Below are 23039 nucleotides of genomic sequence, written 5' to 3'. Positions count from 1 at the left end.
GGGCCGTGGCCGCACAAGAAATAAAAAAAATTAAAAAAATACAAATAATTATTTATTTTTTATTAAATCAAGATAAAAAACACAATATGTACATTATATATCAATATAAATCAATAGTCTGCAGGGATACAGTCCGTAAGCACACATGATTGTATTTCTTTATGACACAAAAAAAAACCTTGTTTGTGGAAATGTTTTGGTAGAGCCATCCATCTTTCTTTTTGTTTTTGTTTTTTTTGGTATTTTTAATTCCAATTTTTTTTTTTTCGTTAAAGAGTGGATGGCAGATCATCATCGACGTCCCACTGGGTCGTGAGTTTTTCCTTGCCCTTATGTGGGCTCTGAACCAAGGATGTCGTTGTGGCTTGTGCAGCCCTTTGAGACACTTGTGATTTAGGGCTATATAAATAAACATTGATTGATTGATTGATTGAGATATAGGCTCGAGCACCCCCCGCGAGTCGCGACTCCAAGGGGGACAAGCGGTAGGAAAATGGATGGATGGATGGATTTGTGTATGTTTTGTAACTGGATTGTGTCTTATTATTTTACTTTGAACTTTTGAAAATGACCCCAGGAAGACTAGCCTAGCGTTTGTGCGTCGGCTAATGGATCCTCAATAAACAATAAACAATAAACCTCGCCTTCCGCCCGAATGCAGCTGAGATAGGCTCCAGCACCCCCCGCGACTCCAAAAGGGACAAGCGGTAGCAAATTAGATGGATGTAATTTAGCGCCACTTGACTAGGTGTCGTGCTCTTATTGTGAAAATACGTGCGCTCAAATTGTCTCTGTTTTATTTTGAAGTCCTTTCCGGAAAAGCTCCATTTACCGGGGTCGGGTTGACAGCGCTAGCAGGAATGGCGGCCATGGTCACCAAAGGAAGGAACCGAAAGAGCCCGAAACTTTACTTCTAACGGGCCCTGCAGAGAGTATTTTTTTTTTTTTTTTTTTTTTAAATCTCTGACGAAACGCAAGAACCCCTTCTTTGTCGTGACCAAAAGGGAGATAACGCGCTTTAACGTGAGATACTTGAGGTCGACTTGCTCGTTAGCCTTTATCCGTAGTGACCGCCGACTTAGATAGAGGGTAGCTGCTAACTAGCCAGCTGTTGGCTCCTTGGCCCAACAAGTGAACTAAGTGAATAAGTGTGTTAAAGCCGTCCTTATTTATCCTCAAACGCCGACCCTTCTCGTTATAAATAGTCAGTGTTCGGCGACTCGCAGGGCAGCAACTTGTCATCGCGACTTGACAACATAATTAGTGCTAATCTTCGACGCTAGCTCCTAGCTAAGTTGCGGTCCTGAACTGTCGCCCATTTTCGGATCCTGCCCCTGCTCGCAGCCCGCTTGTCCGCTCTCGAAGGTGGGATTAGCAGTGCGATGGAAAGTCTAACACTCAGCGACGTCGAGCAGAAATATTACTCGGATTTGTTCGTCTACTGCGACACGGACAACACCAAAAAAGTGGCTTCTTATGGGAGAGTTATTGACCTTTTCCGGGCGGCCCAGCTACCTAGCGAAGTTGTCCTGCAGGTAAGATGTCTGACCCATGTTGTCACTGCTCAAACATGTCTGACAAATGTTAAATATTCAGAATAACTTGAGTGGCCGATACGAGGAGTGCTGTCAGGAACGTTAGCTTTAATAGTTAGCAGCGCTGCGCAGTACGAGACACACCTTCTTCTGGCTAATGTTAGCTTTTCTTGGACGGTTAGTGCACGCCATCGCTAAACTTGCTTTGTGTCGTAAACGTTTTCTGTTATGATAAACTCTGCAGATTTGATGATCCAAAATGCACACAAATTCATAACTGTCCACTTTTTCCTGTTTGCATAAAGGGGAACTGCACTTTTTCCTTTGAAATTTAGGTATGAGTGTACTATTTTAAGAAATCATTCATGAAACCAATATCACCGGACAAGTCTTGGTAAGACGATTTCAGTGATATAAGTATCATTTTCCTGTGATAAATATTAAAGTTATGATTTATAATAATTAATGACAATAATGTATAATAATAATAATAATGCCTGGGATTTATATAGCGCTTTTCTAAGTACCCAAAGTCGCTTTACATGTTAAAAACCCATCATTCATTCACACCTGGTGGTGGTAAGCTACTTTCGTAGCCACAGCTGCCCTGGGGTAGACTGACGGAAGCGTGGCTGCCAATTTGCGCCTACGGCCCCTCCGACCACCACCTATCATTCATTCAACATTCATTCACCGGTGTGAGCGTCACCGGGGGCAAGGGTGAAGTGTCTTGCCCAAGGACACAACGGCATGGTAAGAGGCGGGGAGCGAACCTGCAACCCTCAGGTTTCTGACACGGGCGCTCTACCCACTACGCCATGCCGCCCGTATAACAATAATAACAATGAATACATAAGTTATGTATATTTATTGACATCCATCCAGTTACATCCCCACCTACTTCCAGCAATTCCTATCACCAGATGTGGAAATAGCCATGCTTCCACCTACGGTACATCCATAAAAGCAGCGATTTCATGTTCAGTCCATGATAGCGTTCTGCACCAATGAACGTATAGTTTTATAAATATTGGTACCGCAAACTGTATTTTTTTAAACATTTAGCGCACGTCAACGCTAAACTTGCTTTGTATTGTACGTCGTAAACATTTTCTGTTAAGATAGTGATTGCTCTTCAGATTTGATGATCAAAAATGCACATTGAAATTCATAACTGCCCACTTTTTCCTGTTTGCATAAAGGGGAACTGCACTTTTTCCTTTGAAATTTAGGTATGTGTGTACTATTTTAAGAAATAATTCATTTAAATGAAACCAATATCATCGGACAAGTCTTGGTAAGACGATTTCAGTGATATAAGTATCATTTTCCTGTGATAAATATTAAGAAAGTTATGATTTATAATAATTAATGACAATAATGTATAACAATAATAACAATGAATACATAAGTTATGTATATTTATTGACTTCCATCCATCCATTTACATCCCCACCTACTTCCAGCAATTCCTATCACCAGATGTGGAAATAGCCATGCTTCCACCTACGGTACATCCATAAAAGCAGCGATTTCATGTCATTGTCAGTCAATGATAGCGTTCTGCACCAATGAACGTATAGTTTTTTAAATATTGGTACCGCAAACTGTATTTTTTTAAACGGTTAGCGCACGTCAACGCTAAACTTGCTTCGTATTGTACGTCAACTGACCAAGAGACTGACTCACTGCATTGATAAAAAAGTTAATGGCGGTTGTTAAAAATAAGTTTGGCTTATATATTTTTCAAATGCTCAATTGAAGTGACTTTTTTTTCTTACTTCTTCAAAAAGAAGAATGTTGGGGAAAAACATCAGTTTGTAACTTGGGTGCATAATTCTGCTGACTAATAGTTATTTATAATACTTGTGCACATTTGGAATGGCGAGCGTCTTGTTTGCATCCGGGTGCGGCAGCACTTTTTGGTAATCAAAGTATTTTTTTCGTGGTCAAGTTTCTGAGTTTCTTGTCAATAGTGCGTAAATAGGCTATATATCAATTCATACTGTTAACGACCAGCTGGTGGTAATGTTTTATGTTCCTGTGGTGTGGATGTGATGTCAGTTATTCCCATCTTTGCAAACACACCGTCTGTGCCTGAAAGGTGAGTGGTAGAGAATTAGAAAGTGTTGTTGTGTGTCTGGCGGGGAAGCATGGACTCCCGGAGACGGAAGTGTGTGTACAGGAGGTAAAACCTGTTGGAATTGTGCTGTTTGTTATCATAAGATTGGTAATAAAAGTTAAAAATAGCGTCGGACGGTGTGTAATTTATTTTGGGAGCTACGATATATTATATTACTTTAATTTGTTTTCAAGTAAAAGAAACAACTTATTTTCAAGGTGTGGCGGCAATATAAATGCTGTGGCGGTCCGCCACATTCAATTACATTAAAGTGAAACCCTGTACACATATAAAGTATATACCTAAGGGCTCAGCAATATAGCTGAAAACTGTTCTATGATGTAAGTGTTTTATATTAGTCAATATCGATGATTATTAATATTTTTATGACCCATCAGAAATGATGACCGGGGGAAAACAATATTAATTTAAATTGTAATATTCCTCATATGATAATCCTCTCAGCTATCAGGGCAGAAAGGAAATGTCAACACAACCAAACTATTCTAAAATCACATTGAACACTTATCAGTAACCTCTTAAAATAAAGGTGCAAAGATAAGGAATATGTAAGAAATACCTAACAAAATTTAACAAATAGTGTAAAGTGTAAAAATGTGAATTATAGAGAAATCTGAGAACAATTTTCTGCAGGTTTAGCGTCACAAAGGTGAGCGCAGCTAAGCTTGTGTGGTATTACCGGTCTTCGTGGGGACGAGTGCCTTGCAAGATTTACAGACCACATTGGTCTGACTATGGTCCATTTTTAGAAAATCCAAAAAACTGCCATACTGTCGAGGTGACTTTTTTCCTGTTTTATCACCAATTTGCTCCCTGCAGCACTCAATTGTACTTTCTTTTGTCACTCCATGCAAAAAAACAAACTTGATAGTTGATACTGTTGATTGGCTGTTAGCCGAGTGTGTCACTTCCACGGATCAGTGATGACTTCCTGCATTGCTCGATTACCAGAGAGCGAGTGCCTTTGTGCAAACGACCTTGCTTTGCAACTTCCGCTTTCTTCCGACGAAGAAGGGGGGAAAAAATGATCGAACGTTTCAACGCACTCTCTATTGATATTGTATTGGTATCGTTTTATCGCCCAGTCCTAATATAGCTTACACCTAATACACACCTTGTACTTTCTGCAGTTAAGTAAATACCCCACTGGTGCAACTGTATAAAGAAATATTGGTATCTGGATTGTCCTCACAAATTCCTTGCAGCTGTATAGAGATTACATCAAATAAATCATACTGTATTGCGGTCACATCACATATCATGTGTGTTAAAGCAGCTCATTCTTGTGACTTCTGGCTCTCAGCGGTGTTTGCACTTTGTCAGTCAGCATCCGCTTCAAGGTCAAACGGCATGGCGGACAAACTGAAGCAGTGTAGCTTTAAAATGTCCACTGATTTAAAATCACACTGGCCTGTGAGAACTAGAGCAGGTGTCAAGGTTGAACAAACCAACTTCAAATGACTTGTACTGTTTTTCTACACTTGCGTTGGAAAAAAATCTTGAAAAACATGGATCAGTCAACTGTGGCAGGCCTGAACACTTAGGGATTCATCCTTATGAGCTTCATGCACCTGTTTTGTTTATATGTACATATATACATTTTCCTCTTTTCATCAAAACTATCTGCTCATCTGTCTTCAAACGCTCACTGTGGATCTGATCTGATGTTTACTCTGTAATGGTTCAGGTTTCAAGACAATGTTTTCATCCGTCCTTGTGTGCGTTTGTTTTACAGATCACAGAGCTGTGCGGAGCCACTCGCCTGGGTCACTTCGGGCGCAGCCAATTCTACATTGCCCTGAAGCTCATTGCCATCGCCCAGTCCGGCCTGCCTCTCAGAGTGGAAAGTCTCAACTCAGGTACATTTGTTATAGGGGTGGCTGTGTTTCCAATATTTACCTTCTTTAGTTACACCAGGAGGTAGACCAAGCCAGACACTTCTCAGTGCGCCGCAAACTACTGCAACTAAAACCGCCATAAAACATTACTGCTACTACGACAGTGTCAATCCAAACTTTGCATTATCTTTGTAAATAGATGCAGCTCATGTTTTGGATAATATTAAACTTTTGAGATTATATAGCCTCTGCTCGCAGCAGTCCAACAAGTGACGTGTAACGTAACTCCACAGATGAGTGTTATGTTACACACACACACACACACACACACACACACACACACACACACACACACACACACACACACACACACACACACACACACACACACACACACACACACACACACACACACACAGACAGTTACATCAGTTAAATGTTGAGTTTTTTGTTTGTCGTTGATGTGTCAACTTAAAAGACATTAAGTACTTACTCTGAAATGTTGCAATAGGAACATCCTAAAATGACTTGTGACCTGTGGGTTCTTTGATAATCTTTTTTTAAGATACAAAAAAGGCCCAGAGGTGCCTGTATATTATGCAATGTTGCTACAGACTTCATGTGATGATGTTCCTCTTATTGTGCCTAAAGGGGCTACATTTCACAACAGACAAAAAGAGCTATGAGGGGACTTTCAGAAAGATGCTATGGTACGCATCGTTATTATTGGACCCCTCTAAGATTGTTTTGCCTGTAGCTAAAATAATCCCCTAATTGTTGGTGCTGTAATCGAGGAGAAGGAAATCTAAGTAATTCCTTATGTTTTTTTATTATCTGTATAATGTCACAATTGCTCATATTGGCCTGATGATTATTTGTCCAATGTTCATGGTGCACCTCTAAAGTTGTTAAACAAATCATTAAAACTGGAAAAAGGAAGGACACCCGTCTGTTTACAAATGGGCGATGGAGATGGTAAAGGAGTCAGCTTTTGAAAGACTGTCTTATAAGCAAGTAGGATGTGATACCACTTTTTAATAAAAATTTAGAAATTATTTTGAATATTTGGGAGCTGCTATTATGGGACTATTTTGTGGTGATGGTAGATAAAAAAAAAATAAAAAAATAATCGATTAACACAGGGTTTCCCCAGCTTGCCAATATACTGTGGCAGTGGGGGTGTGGTCAATATGATGTCATTATACATTTTGCACAATCAGCGTTGATGCATATTTAAAAAAAAAAAAAAAAAAAAGGCTAAAGAAACAAATGTTATTAATTAGTATTAATATATTTGTTCTTATCGTTTTGCACTATTTTTCACATCTTGCTGCTTATTATACAATGTACTTTGTTGAGGATTTTCTTGAGAATTCTCCAATTCTTTTAGTGACTTTTTTTGTTTTTAAACAACTAGCAACAAATCTAGCATCTTTTTCTGGTGCTGTTGGAGACCAGTGGCGGCTGCTGGACTGTCGAGCATTACTGTCTTCTTAATATTTGCATTAAAAAAAGAGAATGACGCATGTGTTTGTTTGCAGTCAAGGACCTCCCACTACCCAGGTTTGTGGTTGGGAAGAACGAGGCAGAGGCGAGACATGTGGCGCTGTATCAAGACCCGGACAGCCAGGGTTTGTACCCTGCCTCTGCCACCGCATTAATACCTCGACCTCCAGGCAGGGGCCACCAAAACAAGAAGGTCCCCCCTTCAGCCAGCACCCATCCTGTGCATGAGACCATTCAGCAGATGGCCCCCAGCATAGAAACACAGGTGTGTTATGTGTAGCAGCTGTGTTTTGTCATCCTCCGCTTTGATATTATTTTTTTTAGCCACCTGAAGTAAACAAAAGACAGAGCTACACTAAGGAACACGCTGTAATGATGTCTTCTTGTGACTTGTATCTTTTAGCAGACAGAACCGACATCCCCTGTAGTCTCCCCTCACCAGTCCCCGCCTACCTCCCCTCCTTCGTGGAGAAAACACAAGCGGCAGCCCAGTGGTGGAAATGCAGACAGACCACCAGTGGTGGCAACAACAGGAGCTGTGTGGACGCAGTTCCGGGATCCACAAGCTGGTAATACAACCAAAGAATACAATAACCTTGACTTTAAAAAAAAAAAGGTCTGAGGTATAAATACCCCTTACTATGTGTAATGCAATTGATGTGCCAGCTCCAGTGTCAGGTGATGGGGTATGGCCGTCAAACTCACCTCCTCTGCCAGGACAGGAAAGTTGGGTCAGTTTCACAGCTGACACGCCGCCATCCAGCACGATCCCGGCAGTGCACCCCTCCTCAGTACAGGTGGGAAAGCATTACCGTGGTGTTGTCGGGATCATATAACTATAACAAGTCAAATACAATGGTAACTTCGTTTTTGTTAGTAATCTGTTCCAAAGGGTTGGACGGAAACTGAATACATTTTTCCTATAAAGAATAATGCAAATCCTAGTAACACAAAACACATTTTATAGAGAAGAAAGTAATGCTATTTTATCCGTAGAAAACAATGAAGAATACGTAAAATTGTGTTGGGGAAGACAGGCGATAAACGGAGAGGAGAGAGCCACACAGATATTCAATAGTGTTTCTTATTTTGTTGAGCAAAGTCCGGAACTTGGAACTTGTACGAATGGGGGGGTTATTTTTATAAAAAAGCACAGAAACTGTCTGAAAGTCTTTTCGCTTAAGTTTGTTTGAATGCCTCATCTCAAAGGAGTGCATGGTCAGTGAAGGGAGTACAGTTCTTGATAGACCGTGCTCCAACACCAAGTAACGAGACCGGAGTTGTTCACTTTTTTTTGTGTAGGTTCTATGAACAAATTATACCACACATATACATATATAAGGATGATTAAACGCTTCCCTTGCCACTATCTGTGTATAATGCCCCAATTCTAAAAGAACCATTATCCATTATTCACAGAAACTTGATTCACCAACGTGAGGAATTGTTTGTTTGAGTACCTGTTGCATGGAATAAAAAGCGGGCATACTGACTAGTTTGTTGCGGCAATTTTGGGCCGTACGATAAATGAAATGGGCTTACAAAAACCATATCACACAAAAAATGGCGTTCACGAAAACCGAGGTGCCATTGTAAAAACTCATCACTAGAATCAAAACAAAAAGTCCAAAATGATTAAAAAACGTTTTATGTCGTGTTCCGCAGGAAAGCACAACGGTACGAACAGTGGCCTCAGCAGCAGCGACCAATGAGCTCCAGCGACAGTCAAGCGGTTACGATGATCCATGGAAGATCACGGATGAACAGAGACAGTATTATATCAACCAGTTCAAAACCATCCAGCCCGATCTCACTGGATTTATACCTGGTAGGGAAAAAAAGGAAAGCACAAATTGCTGTAAAACATTGAAACAATTCCTCTCTGTTTCTATGTTTCCAAAGGTTCAGCAGCGAAAGAGTTCTTCACCAAATCCAAACTGCCCATTTTAGAGTTGTCACACATTTGGTGAGTCTACAATGTTTCACTGCAAATGGATATGTGCTGCCTATCATCACAACTTACGATTACTACCAAAATAAATGATCTACTGTTCCGGTATAGTAAATAGGGAGTTAGACACGCCGCTGTCTGACAATTTGTTAACAGTGTATTGTCACAGCAAGATTGAATTGGAAAGGACACATGATGTACTTTCCTCAAACAAAGCTTTTCTTGTAGTATACAGAAAACACTTGTCGGGTGCTCTTCGTTGCTGCAATTTGTTAAGCATATCAGATTATTTGTTGTGGTAGGAGTCCTACACATTTTGCTAGTATAATTTCACTCTACGCAGCTAGTGTCAATTTGCCAACATATTATGGTACTGTGGAAACAAAAGCCAATAGTGATTTTACGTCATTAGAATACACCCATGTGATTTACCCATTGTTTGGACTACCTAATTGTAATTGTATCAGTAATAAGCACTTTTTTTAAATTAGACAACACCCCCCCTCTCCTCCGACGACACTGCTCCAGTCCTCAGTCCACATGAAGTAAGACTCACCTTGCGTAACATCAACTCAAGGAAAGCAGTCGAACCTGATGGCGTTAAGGCCCGTGGGCTTAAGCACTGCGCGTATTAACTGACATATGTCTTTGCTTCCATTTTCAATTTGTCACATCCCAGGTACGTGCTTGCTTTAAAGCAGCCACAATAATTCCCATCCCCAAACGGGGCAACATCTCATGTCTAAATGATTACAGACCTGGAGCACTCACCTCTATACCTGCCAAGTGCATGGAGAAGCTGATAATGAAACACATATAAAAGGCAATACCACCATCACTTGATCCATATCAGTTTGCATTCCGGGAGAACTGATCGACCGAAGACACCTTTGCTTTATTACTCCATAGACTCTTGGAACATCTTGAGCTGAAAAACACCTACACACGGCTGCTCTTTATCAATGTCAGTTCAGCATTTAATACAATAAGGCCAAACAGACTCAGATCTAAGCTTCACAACCTTGGTCTGAACACCATCCTCTAACTGGATTTTGGACTTTCTAACTACCGTATTTTTCGGATTATAAATCGCTCCGGAGTATACGTCGCACCGGCCGAAAATGCATAATAAAGAAGGGAAAAAACATATGTACGTCGCACTTGAGTATAAGTCGCATTTTTGGGGGAAATGTATTTGATAAAATCCAACACCAAGAATAGACATTTGAAAGGCAATTTAAAAATAAATAAAGAATAGTGAACAACAGGCTGAATAAGTGTACGTCATATGACGCATAAATAACCAACTGAGAATGTGCCTGGTATGTTAACGTAACATATTATGGTAAGAGTCATTCAAATAACTATAACATATAGAACATGCTATATGTTTACCAAACAATCTGTCACTCCTGATCGCTAAATCAGATGAAATCTTCTTCCTCGTTGTCGCTCCTGGTATGTGCCGTTAGCGTCCTTTCTTTCTGCTGCTCGATCGCCGTTTTCTGCTGCATATTTCACTACGTCCAGCTTGTAATCTGCAGTATATGATTTCCTTTTCGGTGCCATTTTTGTTCAGCCCTTCTCAGTTTTTTTTTTAAATAATCCATTTTAATAGCTACGGCAGTAGCATATAGCATATAGCAGTTAGCAACCCATGACCCACAATGCACTTCTGCCATGACCCTCCCCCACCGAATTCTTATTGGTTGACGTGTGTGTGACGATTGCTGACATTTGCTTCGTCTCTTCCGTGAGTTAGATGAATAATATTATTTGATATTTTACGGTAATTTCACACATAAGTCGCTCCGGAGTATATGTCGCACCCACGGCCAAACTATGAAAAAAACTGCGATTTATAATCTGAAAAATACGGTAATCGCACACAGTATGTTAAAATGAGCGAGCACATATCTGCCACGCTCACTATCAACGCCGGAGCCCCACAGAGCTGTGTGCTAAGCCCTGTGCTCTTCACCCTCCTCACACATGACTGCATAGCCTCTTCAGCATCCAACCTCACTGTCAAATATGCCGACGACACCACGGTGCTGGGACTCATCAGCAACAACGCAGTTTCTATGCCGGTAGACTAAGCTCCAACAAAATCGTGTTGACATGTATGACTTGTGTTATTATGGCAATGACAATAAAGGAATTGATTGATTGATGCCTATCGTTTACAATCATTATGAGACATATGACGACAGATGTATTTTTTTTAAATGCGTTCTAACTCGTAAATAAAAGTCCAGTTACAACAGAGCCATTGTGAGGTCCTCTGTTCCGCTCATAAAACATAATAAACAACCATTCCAAAACCGGCAAAAATACTCCATTTAAATTTCGTGACTGGAATATTAACCAAGTATTGGTGATATCGTTTTTATAAGTTTTAATGCACACAAACTATTTATAGCGACGCCTTTATCCTAAGTTTGTGTGCCTATGTGTCTAACAGCTGCTTTCTCGCTTCCCTGCTCGTGAAAGTTTATTGTTGATTATAAATCATGCCTCTCGCTTGGATAGTAGAAGGATGATGATGTAATCTGACAACTTGGTACACTTTGACAGGCAGTTTAGACACGGAAATGGAGAAAAATGACACAAAAAGATGCTTGGTTTCACCCCCCTTTTGCCTGTGATGATTATGAGTCATTCTTCATCTAAACAGGAATATAATAGGATTCTATTGGTATGACAGCAGAAATTGTACAGTATGTGATGTTTTACCTACTCAATGGCCTAGTGGTTAGAGTGTCCGCCCTGAGATCGGTAGATTGTGAGTTCAAACCCCAACCGAGTCATACCAAAGACTATAAAAATGGGACCCATTACCTCCCTGCTTGGCACTCAGCATCAAGGGTTGGAATTGGGGGTTAAATCACCAAAAATGATTCCCAGGCGCGACCACCGCTGCTGCCTACTGCTCCTCTCACCTCCCAGGGGGTGAACAAGGGGATGGGTCAAATGCAGAGGACAAATTTCACCACACCTAGTGTGTGTGTGACAATCATTGGTACTTTAACTTTAACTTATACATTTGTTGTGTATCACAAAGTCTGCAGTGAGTTTGAATCAGTGATGTAGTTGGAAAAAAAAGCAAAAGTTGTGATGCGTTATTTAAATTAGTGCACCGCTTATTCCTATAATGATCAAAATACAAAAATATTAAAGGTTATTTTGAATGTGCTTGTTACTACATTATACATATGCCTACAGCATTTATTTAACACTAGAAGTCCCAGCATTTTTCTGTCTACCTAGAAGACCCAGAGAGGGGTCATTTGGCCCGACGCTTTTCCCGAATACACTAATCACTCATTTTGTTATGGTAATGAGGCTGTTAGGGGCAGTTTGTCTAGGTAGACAGAAAAATTATACATGTGGGAAATGCCGAAAGGAGCAATGGCAGTGCCAGGATTGTGAGTGACTGCTCAAATGTATGTCAGTCACGTTTACATGGACATGGTTTTTCATTCTTTGTAAATATGCTTTTTTCTTTGTAAATTTTTTTTTTTAAACTATTTTTGGCACACAAAAATAACAATTGCTTCTGCAACAACCCTCCACACCAAAACTGGGAAAACAGTTGCTTTTTCATTCTTTGTAAATATGTTTTGTTTTGTATTTTTTTTAACAATAAATGTCAGAGTGTTGATCCCTTCATTCTGTTGATCCTTGCAAAAACACACACAACCTACCTCAGAACTAAAGCTTGAGCTGTAAGGTCCCCTCCCCCACACAGGCTCAAGTGGCCCCCTGCCGTGTGCCACTAACAGCCACATTTTCATAACAAAAGGAGTGTCCACAGGGGGGACTAGGGGTCAAATGACCCTCTTGTGTGTTTTCTAGGTAAAAATGTCAATTGACCCTTCTCTGGGACTTCGCGTGTTAAAACCTCAATGGAGGTGTTAGGATGTTATTTTAAGGGCTATATAAGCAGGATAGTGCGGCTCTTATAGACTCCATTGTAAGCTGAGTTTTCATCGCGTTTATTTAGTATTTAGAATGCATCAAAAACAAACATGTGTTCTTCTTTTACATAAAGATTGTGAATGATAGGCAACATTCCAAAAAAAGTGCAGTTCCCCTTTAACTTTTTAGTGAAAAGTCCATCAACACTATAGATTTTGGAATCAAACACTAGGTCAAAGAAACAAAATGTGTGTCAAATAACTTATTTTTTTCCCGCTGTGTCTTCAGGAAATGTGTGTCAAATAACTTATTTTTTTCCCCGCTGTGTCTTCAGGGAGCTTTCCGACTTTGACAAAGATGGAGCGCTAACTCTTGATGAATTTTGTGCTGCCTTCCACCTGGTGGTAGCCAGGAAGAACGGCTATGACCTTCCCGAGAAGCTGCCGGAGAGCTTGATGCCAAAGCTGATTGACCTAGATGACTCAGCAGGTTGGCAGAATCATGCTTTGTACTTGAATTGTTTTCCTTCTCTTCTCGACACCGAACTTCAAGTGTGCAGTTTGTGCTGTACACATTCCATTCTTTAGCATTGGCCATTTTTGATACTCAGCATGCAGTTATACACGTCCTCTGTGTCAGAGCCTTTTTTGTTGTAAGCTATTTGGAAAACTGATCACAGCTGTATTGAGTTAAGCGTGTCTTATTTGTGGTCTGCAGAAGTCCCAGAGCCGAGCGATGACGTCAGTTTCTCGGCCTCCCCTGCAGAAGTGACGCCCAACAAATCTCCCTCCATGCCCTCGCTTAACCAGGCCTGGCCAGAGATGAACCAGAGCAATGAGGTTCCTACATTCACACAACACACATGAAGAAGTACATTTGAATCACCTCATTTTTCCGGGTTCATTTTAACCATCCATTGATTGGCATTGAATCTGGGTTGTTGGTATGATCTGTGATTATTAGGCGCTTCCTCTTCTGCTATGATTGGTGGTGGCCTGTTGTTTCTCAAAGTCAGTTGTGCCGCTATATGGTTTTGCCTCTATGCCTGCTGATGAGCTCACTTTGTCTCTGGATGACTGATGATGCCACAGCCTTGCTAGTGCCTTGGACTGATGATGATGAATGTGTGATTTCACTGCACTGGCTGACTGACTTTTTTTTTTTTCTTCTTCTCACTGTGCGTCTGTCTCCTTGCAGCAATGGGAGACGTTTAGCGAGCGCTCCTCCAGCTCACAAACTCTGACCCAATTTGACTCTAACATTGCACCAGCTGACCCTGTAAGTCGATCACTTAGCATGCATGATTTCACCATTAATGGAACAGACATTAACCCACCCTGAACATTTCTGCATTGTTCTCTGTCTCCCTTTACTTACCTGCCTATGCCTGGGCATGAGGTTCTTTCAAACGGCACTGAACAGTGTTCGGATATTAGCTTTTATGGGAAGCCTTTTTTTTCTACTGTCACAGCTATCACTTAAGACTAACCTTTCTATACGTTAGGAATCCCACATGGTTTGGCACAACACAGAGCGAACTTGAACACAGGAAAAGTATGTAATTATAATGAAATTCAATTTAGTTCCAATTTGGAACATCACCAAATTGTATTGATAACCATCTTCTCTGAGAGGTTCATGCATTGACGTAATGATATGCCATGCGCTTCCCCCAACCCCTTTTGACAATTTTGACTTCTCTTCGTTGTACTGCAGGACACGGCTATCGTCCACCCGGTTCCCATCCGGATGACCCCCAGTAAGATCCACATGCAGGAGATGGAACTAAAGAGAACTGGCAGTGGTGAGACACTAGTTGTTAGCATTTATGCAAGATTTTCCATTGATATCTGCCTCTTTGATTAATTTAATGTGGAAAGATGTGATATTATGTCATACATTGGTTTGCAACGTCCCCAAAAGGACCATAATAGTGTTTTCTGAATAATACTTGAAGCCAGCAAAATCTATTTGCCTCCATTCCTAATTTCCCAATCCATAGAACACAACCACCCAACCAGTCCACTGTTGGCCAAACCACCAGAAGTATCTGAAGAAGCCAAAGTACCCGCTACCATGAAGTTTGTACCCGCAAATGCTGTAGGTCAGTAAATAACGACATCACAGCATCCCATGATAAATATTATTTGTTGTACAATAAAAAACATTTCAGCAATTGTGGTTCAGTAGAGTCTCTGTCTGTGGGATTCATGATAGGAGCACAGACTTCCATCCATCCAGTTTCTACCGCTTGTCCCGTTCGGGGTCGCGGGGGTGCTGGAGCCTATCTCAGCTTGACTATTAAAAAAGATGAAGGGCTTCCTATCACAATTTCACATTAATAAAGGGTTATTCTAGTTACATGACATATTAAGTCATATTTAATGGTATGTACTGTAATAGCCTGACTGTTATTATGTGGTAAAGCTGTTTTTATTTCCATAAAGGTGATGGTTACAGCAGTTCGGACTCCTTTGCCTCAGACCAGGAGCCAACTGCAAGGCAAAGGTAAATATTACCACTATTCTTTTTATCTCTTTGTCAAATTTCATCAAATCAGCTAGTGGTTTGTTGTGTAGAATACATGTAATACATGTTGTTCCTTTCAGGTCCCAAAGAGATTCTGCCTCAATATGACATTTAGTCTTGTTTCAGTAATTACTTTAATGATAGCTGTTTAAGTGGTGAAGGTTTGGGCTCTCTGAAGGCTCTTATTTAATGTATATGTTCAGGTCTCAGTCGAGCGCATCTCCCGAGGCTCTTAAAGTTGTGGCCCCGCCTCCCCCTCCGCCCCGCCCTCATCCCTCGCACTCCCGGTCCTCATCTCTGGACATGAACCGCACCTTCGCCGCGACCTCTGCCGCAGGACAGCAGGCGTCAACTGCTATAGCTTTCCCGCCTGCAGTGCCTCCCCGACCGCTTCCCACACAGGTGAGACAAAAAACAAAATCCGCCCCACTTGTCTGCCACTTATTCACACAGAAACACATACCTATCACTTGCTTGTCGTCTCTCCAAAGTCATCATTACCGCACGCGGGTCAGCGCACCGAGGCTGAGGGTGCACCAGGAGCAGGGACGACGCTCACAGCTACGTCTCCCCAGCAGATTCCCCAGCAACCCAATTTTGCAGACTTCAGTCATTTTCAGGCCTTTGCTTCATCTGAGCAGCCTTCCAGTCTGCCAGAGGCCGACAAGCACAGTGATCCTGGACAGGTAAGTGATTGTGTGCCATCCCTAACTGATGCTAAGTACTGTATTGATCAGAGTGTAAGATTCAGATTATTTTTATTTGAACATACACACAGTTTCAAAATGATGCGTCACATTTTTACATTCTTATTACGTGTTCAAAAAGGAGTAGGTCAAGATGACCCTAAATGTAAGACAACACATTCTCAGGACCTGCTTGTGTAACAGAAAGAAAAGCTCTGACAAGCTTGGGGAGAGTTTTTTTTGTCCCCCACCTGATGGTTTACTTTTATGTTGTAAATCTTGAGACCTTTTTTTTTTCGAGGGAGTGAATATCGCTGTCTAGTGGGGTCAATACAGTAATAAGCATTTTATGTTAAAGTGGAACTGGACTTTTGGGGAATTTCACAATCATTATTAAAGACATGACTGATGTATTTTTCTTTTAATGCATTCTAACTCGTTAAAAAACATAAATAAAAGAGAGGTCCTCAATTCCGCCCATAAAACACAATAAAAAAACATCCAAAAACCGCCAAAATTACTCCATTTACATTTTGTGACTTGAATATTAACCAAGTATTAGTGATATTGTTATATTAGGCGCTGACTCAGACAAACTATTCAAAGCAGCGCCATAATTACAAGCTTCCTTGCCAATGTAGACATGATCTTCTGATCAGCTGCTTCCTCGTTTCCTTGCTCGTCAAACTTTATGGTAGATTTAAATCATGTCTCTGACCTGGATAGTAGAAGGATGAGGACATATTCCGAGAAGTTGGTACACTTTGACAGCCAATTTAGACCCAGGAATGGCGAGAACGACACGAAAAGACGCTTGGTTTCACCCCCCGTTTCTTCGCGATGATTATGAGTAGTTCTTCATCTAAACGGGAATATATTAACATTCTAGCAGTTGGCATCATAATGACAGCAGACATTATACAGTAAGTGATTTTTTATCATGTTTGTTGGCTCAAAAAGTCTGCAGTGAGTAATACAACAAATGTCGCGATGCGTTTTTGAAATGAATGCGCCGCGTATGCTTAAAATGAGCAAAATACTTAAATATTAAATGTTGTTAATGTGCCCATTCTTACGTTACATATACACTTACATCATGTATATAAAGGTGTTTGGATGTTTTTTTTAAAGCATTTATAGGCAGAATAGAGCGGTTCCCATAGGCTCCATTGTGAGCTGACTTGATTGCATTTATTTAATATTTAGAATGCAACTGAACTGTTTGGTTGGTCTTAGAAGATGTTTCGCCTCTCATTCGAGTAGGCTTCATCAGTTCATGCTCAAAAATTTAGATTGGTCAGATCTAGTCAAGCGGCTGGTGTCAATGCCTCAGTAAGTTTCATCAGTTCATGCTCATAGTATTAGATTGGTCAGATCTAGTCTTAGACTTAGATTGGTCAGATCTAGTCTTTGACTTAGATTGGTCAGATCTAGTATAGTGGCTGGTGCCAAAATTTCAAAACCAAAACCCTAAGATTACAATGACCTGGATGAATGAGAGCATTCATAGACAATATTTAGAATGCATTAAAAAAACACATCCGTCGTCTTGTCTTTCATAATGACTGAACGATAGGCAAAATTCCTAAAAAAAAGTGCAGTTCCCTTTAAGGACTGAGTTTAACATGTTTCTTGGTCTTTTGCAGAGCGACAAGCCATCAGAAGGAGCAGGTCCTTTGCGGACAGTCAAGAGTGACGGCCAGGCTGATGAAAGACCTTCCACCGTCGTCAACTCGGTATGTCACCGCTGTCACATATTTTTTTTTACTGTGCCTATCCATCATTAACATCCTTTACATCTTAAAGACACATGTTGTTTGATGTTTGTTTTATTATCACACCCAGACCAAGGGTTCATCCGGCTCGTTTGCCCCTCCCCCTAAGCCTATACGTCGTAGATTGAAGTCTGAGGATGAGTTGCGGCCTGAGGACGAGCAGCCTGGGCCACAGAAGTCAAATGTCATAGCTGCTGTTCTGGCCACTCAGCCGTCCATTCCCAGGTATGTTAATGGTTATGGTCTTAGTTTATTTTGAACAAGCATGCAGCATGTCAGAAAAGGAGTAGGAAGAAATTTTAATTGTGAAAGTAAGGAAACAGGTCTGTAGATTGTAAACTGGTGCTTGTTTCCAGTTTTATAAATCAGTACAACTTGTGTTGTTTTCATTTTGTTTGGGAATTCGCCTGTTTGAAATGATAAGTTGATGATATTCGTTAAAGGTTATAAAATCTCTTTGATTACTTTTTGTTTCCATATCATTTCTGTTGATGTCGGCAAAACTTTTTAAAATAACAGTGTATCTGTGGGGTCTTAAAATTTCTTAATTCCAATCGGATCTCAATAGGGAACTGCACTTTTTTGGGGGGGAATTTTGTTAATTATTCACAATCTTTATTTTTTGGGGGATGTGCACGTGACATGAGGAGGATGACTAATACGTGTTGCGTACGCAATCTACGTGATGCGAGAGTATATTTCAGTCTTTAGCTAAATATACATAAATACATAGATACATACGTACATACTAGAGATGCGCGGTTTGCGGACACAACCGCGGAATCCGCGGATAATCCGCGGGTCGGGCGGATGCATGACGAAAAAAATTGATTTTAAATAGATTCGGGCGGGTGGCGGTTGAACCAATTCGGAAATATATATACATAGTTAAATGTTGTTACCCACATACGAAAACGAGCAGCACTCTTTGAAACAGGTAATTATTCATCAGGCACTGCTGCAGCTGTCACACCAAATTTCTTCCCCCCTACAACCCCCCCCCCCCCATTTACTTCCGGGGCTGCGTCCAATAAAGTCACAAAGTTGCCGGGGGTCCTTAACCGGCACGCGACTGTCCTGTTTCGCGCCTGTACAAAAAAAAACAATAATCGATTTCTTCAGATTCCAGCAGCTGTCAAAGACGAAGTAACCTTCCAGCGACGGGCAGTCAAAGACGAAGTGCTATCGATCGTTGTCAATGACGTAAGAGGAAACATGACCACGGAAGTAAATGGGGGGGAAAGGTTTTTGTTGGGGGAAGAAATTTGGCGTCACACAGCACACCACAACACAACAGAAGAAGAAGAAAAAAATAAAAAGATGGCAAGGCCGGCAGCAAACGTGGTACGCGACAAACTAAAAAAGGGAATGCTAAAGACCAGGGAAAAAAAATAACAATAATAGTCAACACTTTCCATCCATCCAATGGAAATGGCAATAATATTATAATAATGATAAATAATATCACGCATTAATATCTCTTAGCCTCTAATGCGTGGCCAAGAGATATTAATGCGTGGCACGCATTGAATGTCTCTGCTTCTAACCTCACTAATGCCTTGCATCGTCTATATTAGATATATAACAACGGGTGGGTGGCGGGTGGCGGGCGTTGGTGGTTTTGATAAAATGTTAGTTCGGGTATGGCGGGTGGATGACGACTTTTGTGATGCGGTTGCGGATGAAATAATTGCCTATCCGCGCATCTCTAGTACATACACACACGAGGGCATTACTTTTTTAAGTGGCATTTAAAAGGGCAATAAAAAGCGTGTCTATGAATGTTCTCATTCATCAAGGTCATTGTAATCTCAGGGCATTCAATCGATCGCCACTGGACTGTTTTGTTTGTCTTAGAATATGTTTCGCCTCTCATCCGAGTAGGCTTCATCAGTTCATGCTCATAGACTTAGATTGGTCAGATCTAGACTTAGACTTAGGTCGGATTTAGTCTAGCGGCTGGTGCCAATACCTCAGTAGGCTGCATCAGTTCATGGCAATAGACGTAGATTGGTCATATCTAGTCTATTGGTCAGCTGATGAAGCCTACTGAGGTATTGGCACCAGCCGCTAGACTAGATCTGACCAATCTAAGTCTATGAGCTGTGAACTGATGAAGCTTACGCAGATGAGAGGCGAAAACGTCTTTTAAGACAAACCAAACAGTCCAGTTGTGATCGATTGAATGCCCTGAGATGGCACTAAAAAGCATTAACTTAGATGTGCTGAAACCTGGAAAAAACCCTGGTGAATAAATTCAAAGACGGTAGTTACAATTCATTCTGGGCCTCTTATTTTCCTTCATGTCTTCGTACTTCTTTGTCAGTATAGATGTAAAATATAGTTTTACATTTTATTCAGTATGGTCTTAAAAGTCATAAAGATTGACTTTATGAAACCTGCATAGACCCTGAAAATGGTTGTGGAATGTGTTTGTTTAATGTGTATTTGTGTGTGTTAACAGGTCAGTAGGAAAGGATAAAAAGGCAATACAAGCGTCAATTAGAAGAAACAAGGAGACCAATACTGTGTTGGCGCGACTAAACAGTGAACTGCAACAACAGCTGAAGGTACTAGAAACTCGTAATTTGTGCAACCGCTAATAAATATACTCAATAGCATACAAGTGCAAACCTTTGATTAAAATTTCATGATAGGCAAAGCCATACTATTCCATTCCACTGCATCACTTGTCTCCAATGCAAGTGGATTTTAACAGCAAAAACATTATTGTATCCATACCTGTATTTTTCTATTTCTTATAAACAGTAGTGTGGTTTTTGTATAATCCTGCTAACAAATCAATAAATGGTGATCTCTCCTGTCCTGTCATTTCCCAGGACCTGCTTGAAGAGAGGATATCTTTGGAGGTGCAGCTGGAGCAGCTCAGACCTTTCTCTCATCTTTAACCGACACCACTGCGGTGCTTGTAGTTTCTCCAAAGTAAAGGCTGTGTCCATGATGGGACCTTGCCCTGAACCCCCCGTTTACTTTCCCTGCCTCCCATCCGCAGTGTGCACCGTGTTTACAAACCCACCCTTAACCGGTGGGCAGAACCGGCAGCACAGTGTGGACATATTGCGGGACAGGAAAAGACAACATGGCGGGGGCTGTATTCTTCAAGGTGGCACTTTTCGATGTCTAAAGAGAGATGACCGACAGCTTAGTGGGGAGGCAGTGTTGGACATTTGGCTGTGGCTCGGAGTTCAGTCTGAAGACAACTGCTAGTGAATGACTGTGTGTTTGTGTGTTTTTGTGTCGTGACCGGAGGGAAGCACCAGTGTTGTCGGTAACAAAACAAGACCACACCAAACTCTTAAGTCAAATCCCTCTTTTTCTGGGAGTTACATAACGTCCTGTAAAAAATGCACAAAACTGGACACCTCTAACCACAATCAATAAAAACAAAATCATAACCAGGTCCTTGCTTTTACCACCAAAGAGCCGGTCTTGGTCTAATTAGAGTTTGGTGTGGTTAAACAGTCTCTGGAAAAGAGACTGAGCAGAAATGTTGTTTGAAGTGTGTGAGCTCTCCTGTAAGAAGTCGCCTTCCTTGTCGTCATTACCGCCACCGAAAGTGTGTGGGTGTGTGTGTGAGTGGCTTCCGACTAATGCCAAATGACTGAACTATCACTCTGCTGTCTCACTTCTACTTGTTTCCCTTCATACTTCCTTCCCCCGCTATCCAACAGAACGAGATCACCCTTTTCTTTTAAGCCTCTTGAACGCAGTTTTACGCTCCAATCTCCTTTTATGGAAAGGACGTTTTTAAGTGTGTTCCAGCTTCAGGCGACGGCACTTATGAAGGAATGTGTTGCCAATCGGCACACACAAACACACACACCTGCGCAGATCCAGAGTTGAACTTTCCAATCACACGTCGGGACTGTGGTCACTATGCAAGTACGGGGGCGATACATCTCCACAGCTGGGCTCTAAAAAGTAGCAACTGTATCTTTTATTTGTGTGTCTTTGATCTTCCAGATACACAATCTACTGTATATGCTTCAAGAGGGTAGCTGTTACACATCAGTGTTTCTTTTCATTAGTACACTTGATCCTAAATCTGTAATCTTAAGAACAGTCACCAGAACCGGATTGACCCAACTGCACTTTCAACCTCTCTTTAATTGTCTTTCTTTTAAACTTCTTGTCCGTCAAAAGTAAAATCCTTCAACATGAACAACTCACCTGGAAAGATTAAGGTCTTTGTGACATCCCAAAACAGCCTCTCTGGTTCGGTTAGTACCTCATTTTATTATTCCTATCTGTTTGTGAATGGCCTTACTCTTAACTCCTTTTCCTGCCTGGAGTTGAGGTTTCCATGGTGACCGACAGACCACCTTCTAGTTGCATCACGGCTCGCCTTCTTTTTGTGTCTTCTTCTGTTGAGGATGGTTATGTATTCGGGTCTGTCTCTGTATGTATGTATGTATGTATGTATGTATGTATGTATGTATGTATGTATGTATGTATGTGTTACAATGTTGCCAGGTCTGGATCTAATACCTGTTAGAAACCCACATGGGCTGGATTAGCGTTTGTTCGCTCCCAAATGGCAATCCAGGCAGAAGCAATCCAAACAAACAGAATCTTTGATGGGATTATGAATGCTTTTTTGTGTTGAATATGACACACCCTTTTTTGGACTCGTGTAAATTTGCATTAAATGCTGACTAACAGCGAAATAATATTCTATTTAATTCCTTCTCTCTTGGCTGTGGGATCCTAGATGTTTAAACTGCATGGATGTACTGTATCTCTGCAGAGTCGACTAGCAGCTGTGTGATTTTTACACAAAAATAAAACGGCACAATATTTTAACAAGTGTTCTCCGCTATCTTGACTGTGTGGGCTCATGCTTGCTTTACTTAGCTACTACACCTTGGAATGAAATGTGGTATATCTTCCATTTTTGTTTTAGGGCTACTTTTTGTAGAATTTTTAAAAAACTTTGGCCAAAAAATATCCACAAATGTCCACATCAGAGAACGCTGATAAGTGACCTACTATAGTATAATGATGACAATGCTCAGTATTGATTGACACTTGCTGACAGTATCAATCAAAACTTGGCATTATTACCGTATCTTATGATACATTTTGTCCTGTTTACTCTTGGAAAAAAAGGGGTTGTTTTATAACCAGGTCCAAG

The 23039-nt window shown here is 41.0% G+C and overlaps 1 protein-coding gene across 2 annotated transcripts; it reads left to right on the top strand.

Annotated features, from left to right (window-relative positions):
* The first annotated feature begins 804 nt into the window (after positions 1 to 804).
* reps1 (RALBP1 associated Eps domain containing 1) lies at positions 805 to 22712 on the top strand. 2 transcript variants are annotated; one of them, XM_062034881.1, is made up of 19 exons: positions 806 to 1535; positions 5414 to 5537; positions 7058 to 7287; positions 7426 to 7591; positions 7689 to 7819; positions 8688 to 8850; positions 8925 to 8988; positions 13229 to 13383; positions 13612 to 13733; positions 14092 to 14172; positions 14611 to 14698; positions 14897 to 14998; positions 15342 to 15402; positions 15627 to 15825; positions 15915 to 16109; positions 17756 to 17845; positions 17955 to 18109; positions 20349 to 20454; positions 20725 to 22712. In XM_062034881.1, exons 1-19 carry the CDS (start codon positions 1383 to 1385, stop codon positions 20791 to 20793), a joined length of 2454 nt encoding a protein of 817 aa, XP_061890865.1. In that variant the 5' UTR covers positions 806 to 1382; the 3' UTR covers positions 20794 to 22712. The 2 variants fall into 2 exon arrangements, with proteins under 2 accessions (XP_061890866.1, XP_061890865.1); XM_062034882.1 differs by lacking the exon at positions 14092 to 14172 and having other exon boundaries at positions 805 to 1535.
* The last annotated feature ends 327 nt before the right edge of the window (positions 22713 to 23039 follow it).

The sequence above is a fragment of the Entelurus aequoreus genome, linkage group LG23, assembly GCF_033978785.1.
Source record: "Entelurus aequoreus isolate RoL-2023_Sb linkage group LG23, RoL_Eaeq_v1.1, whole genome shotgun sequence".
Classification (NCBI taxonomy): Eukaryota; Metazoa; Chordata; class Actinopteri; order Syngnathiformes; family Syngnathidae; genus Entelurus; species Entelurus aequoreus.
This window is presented reverse-complemented; position numbering and strand designations above follow the sequence as displayed.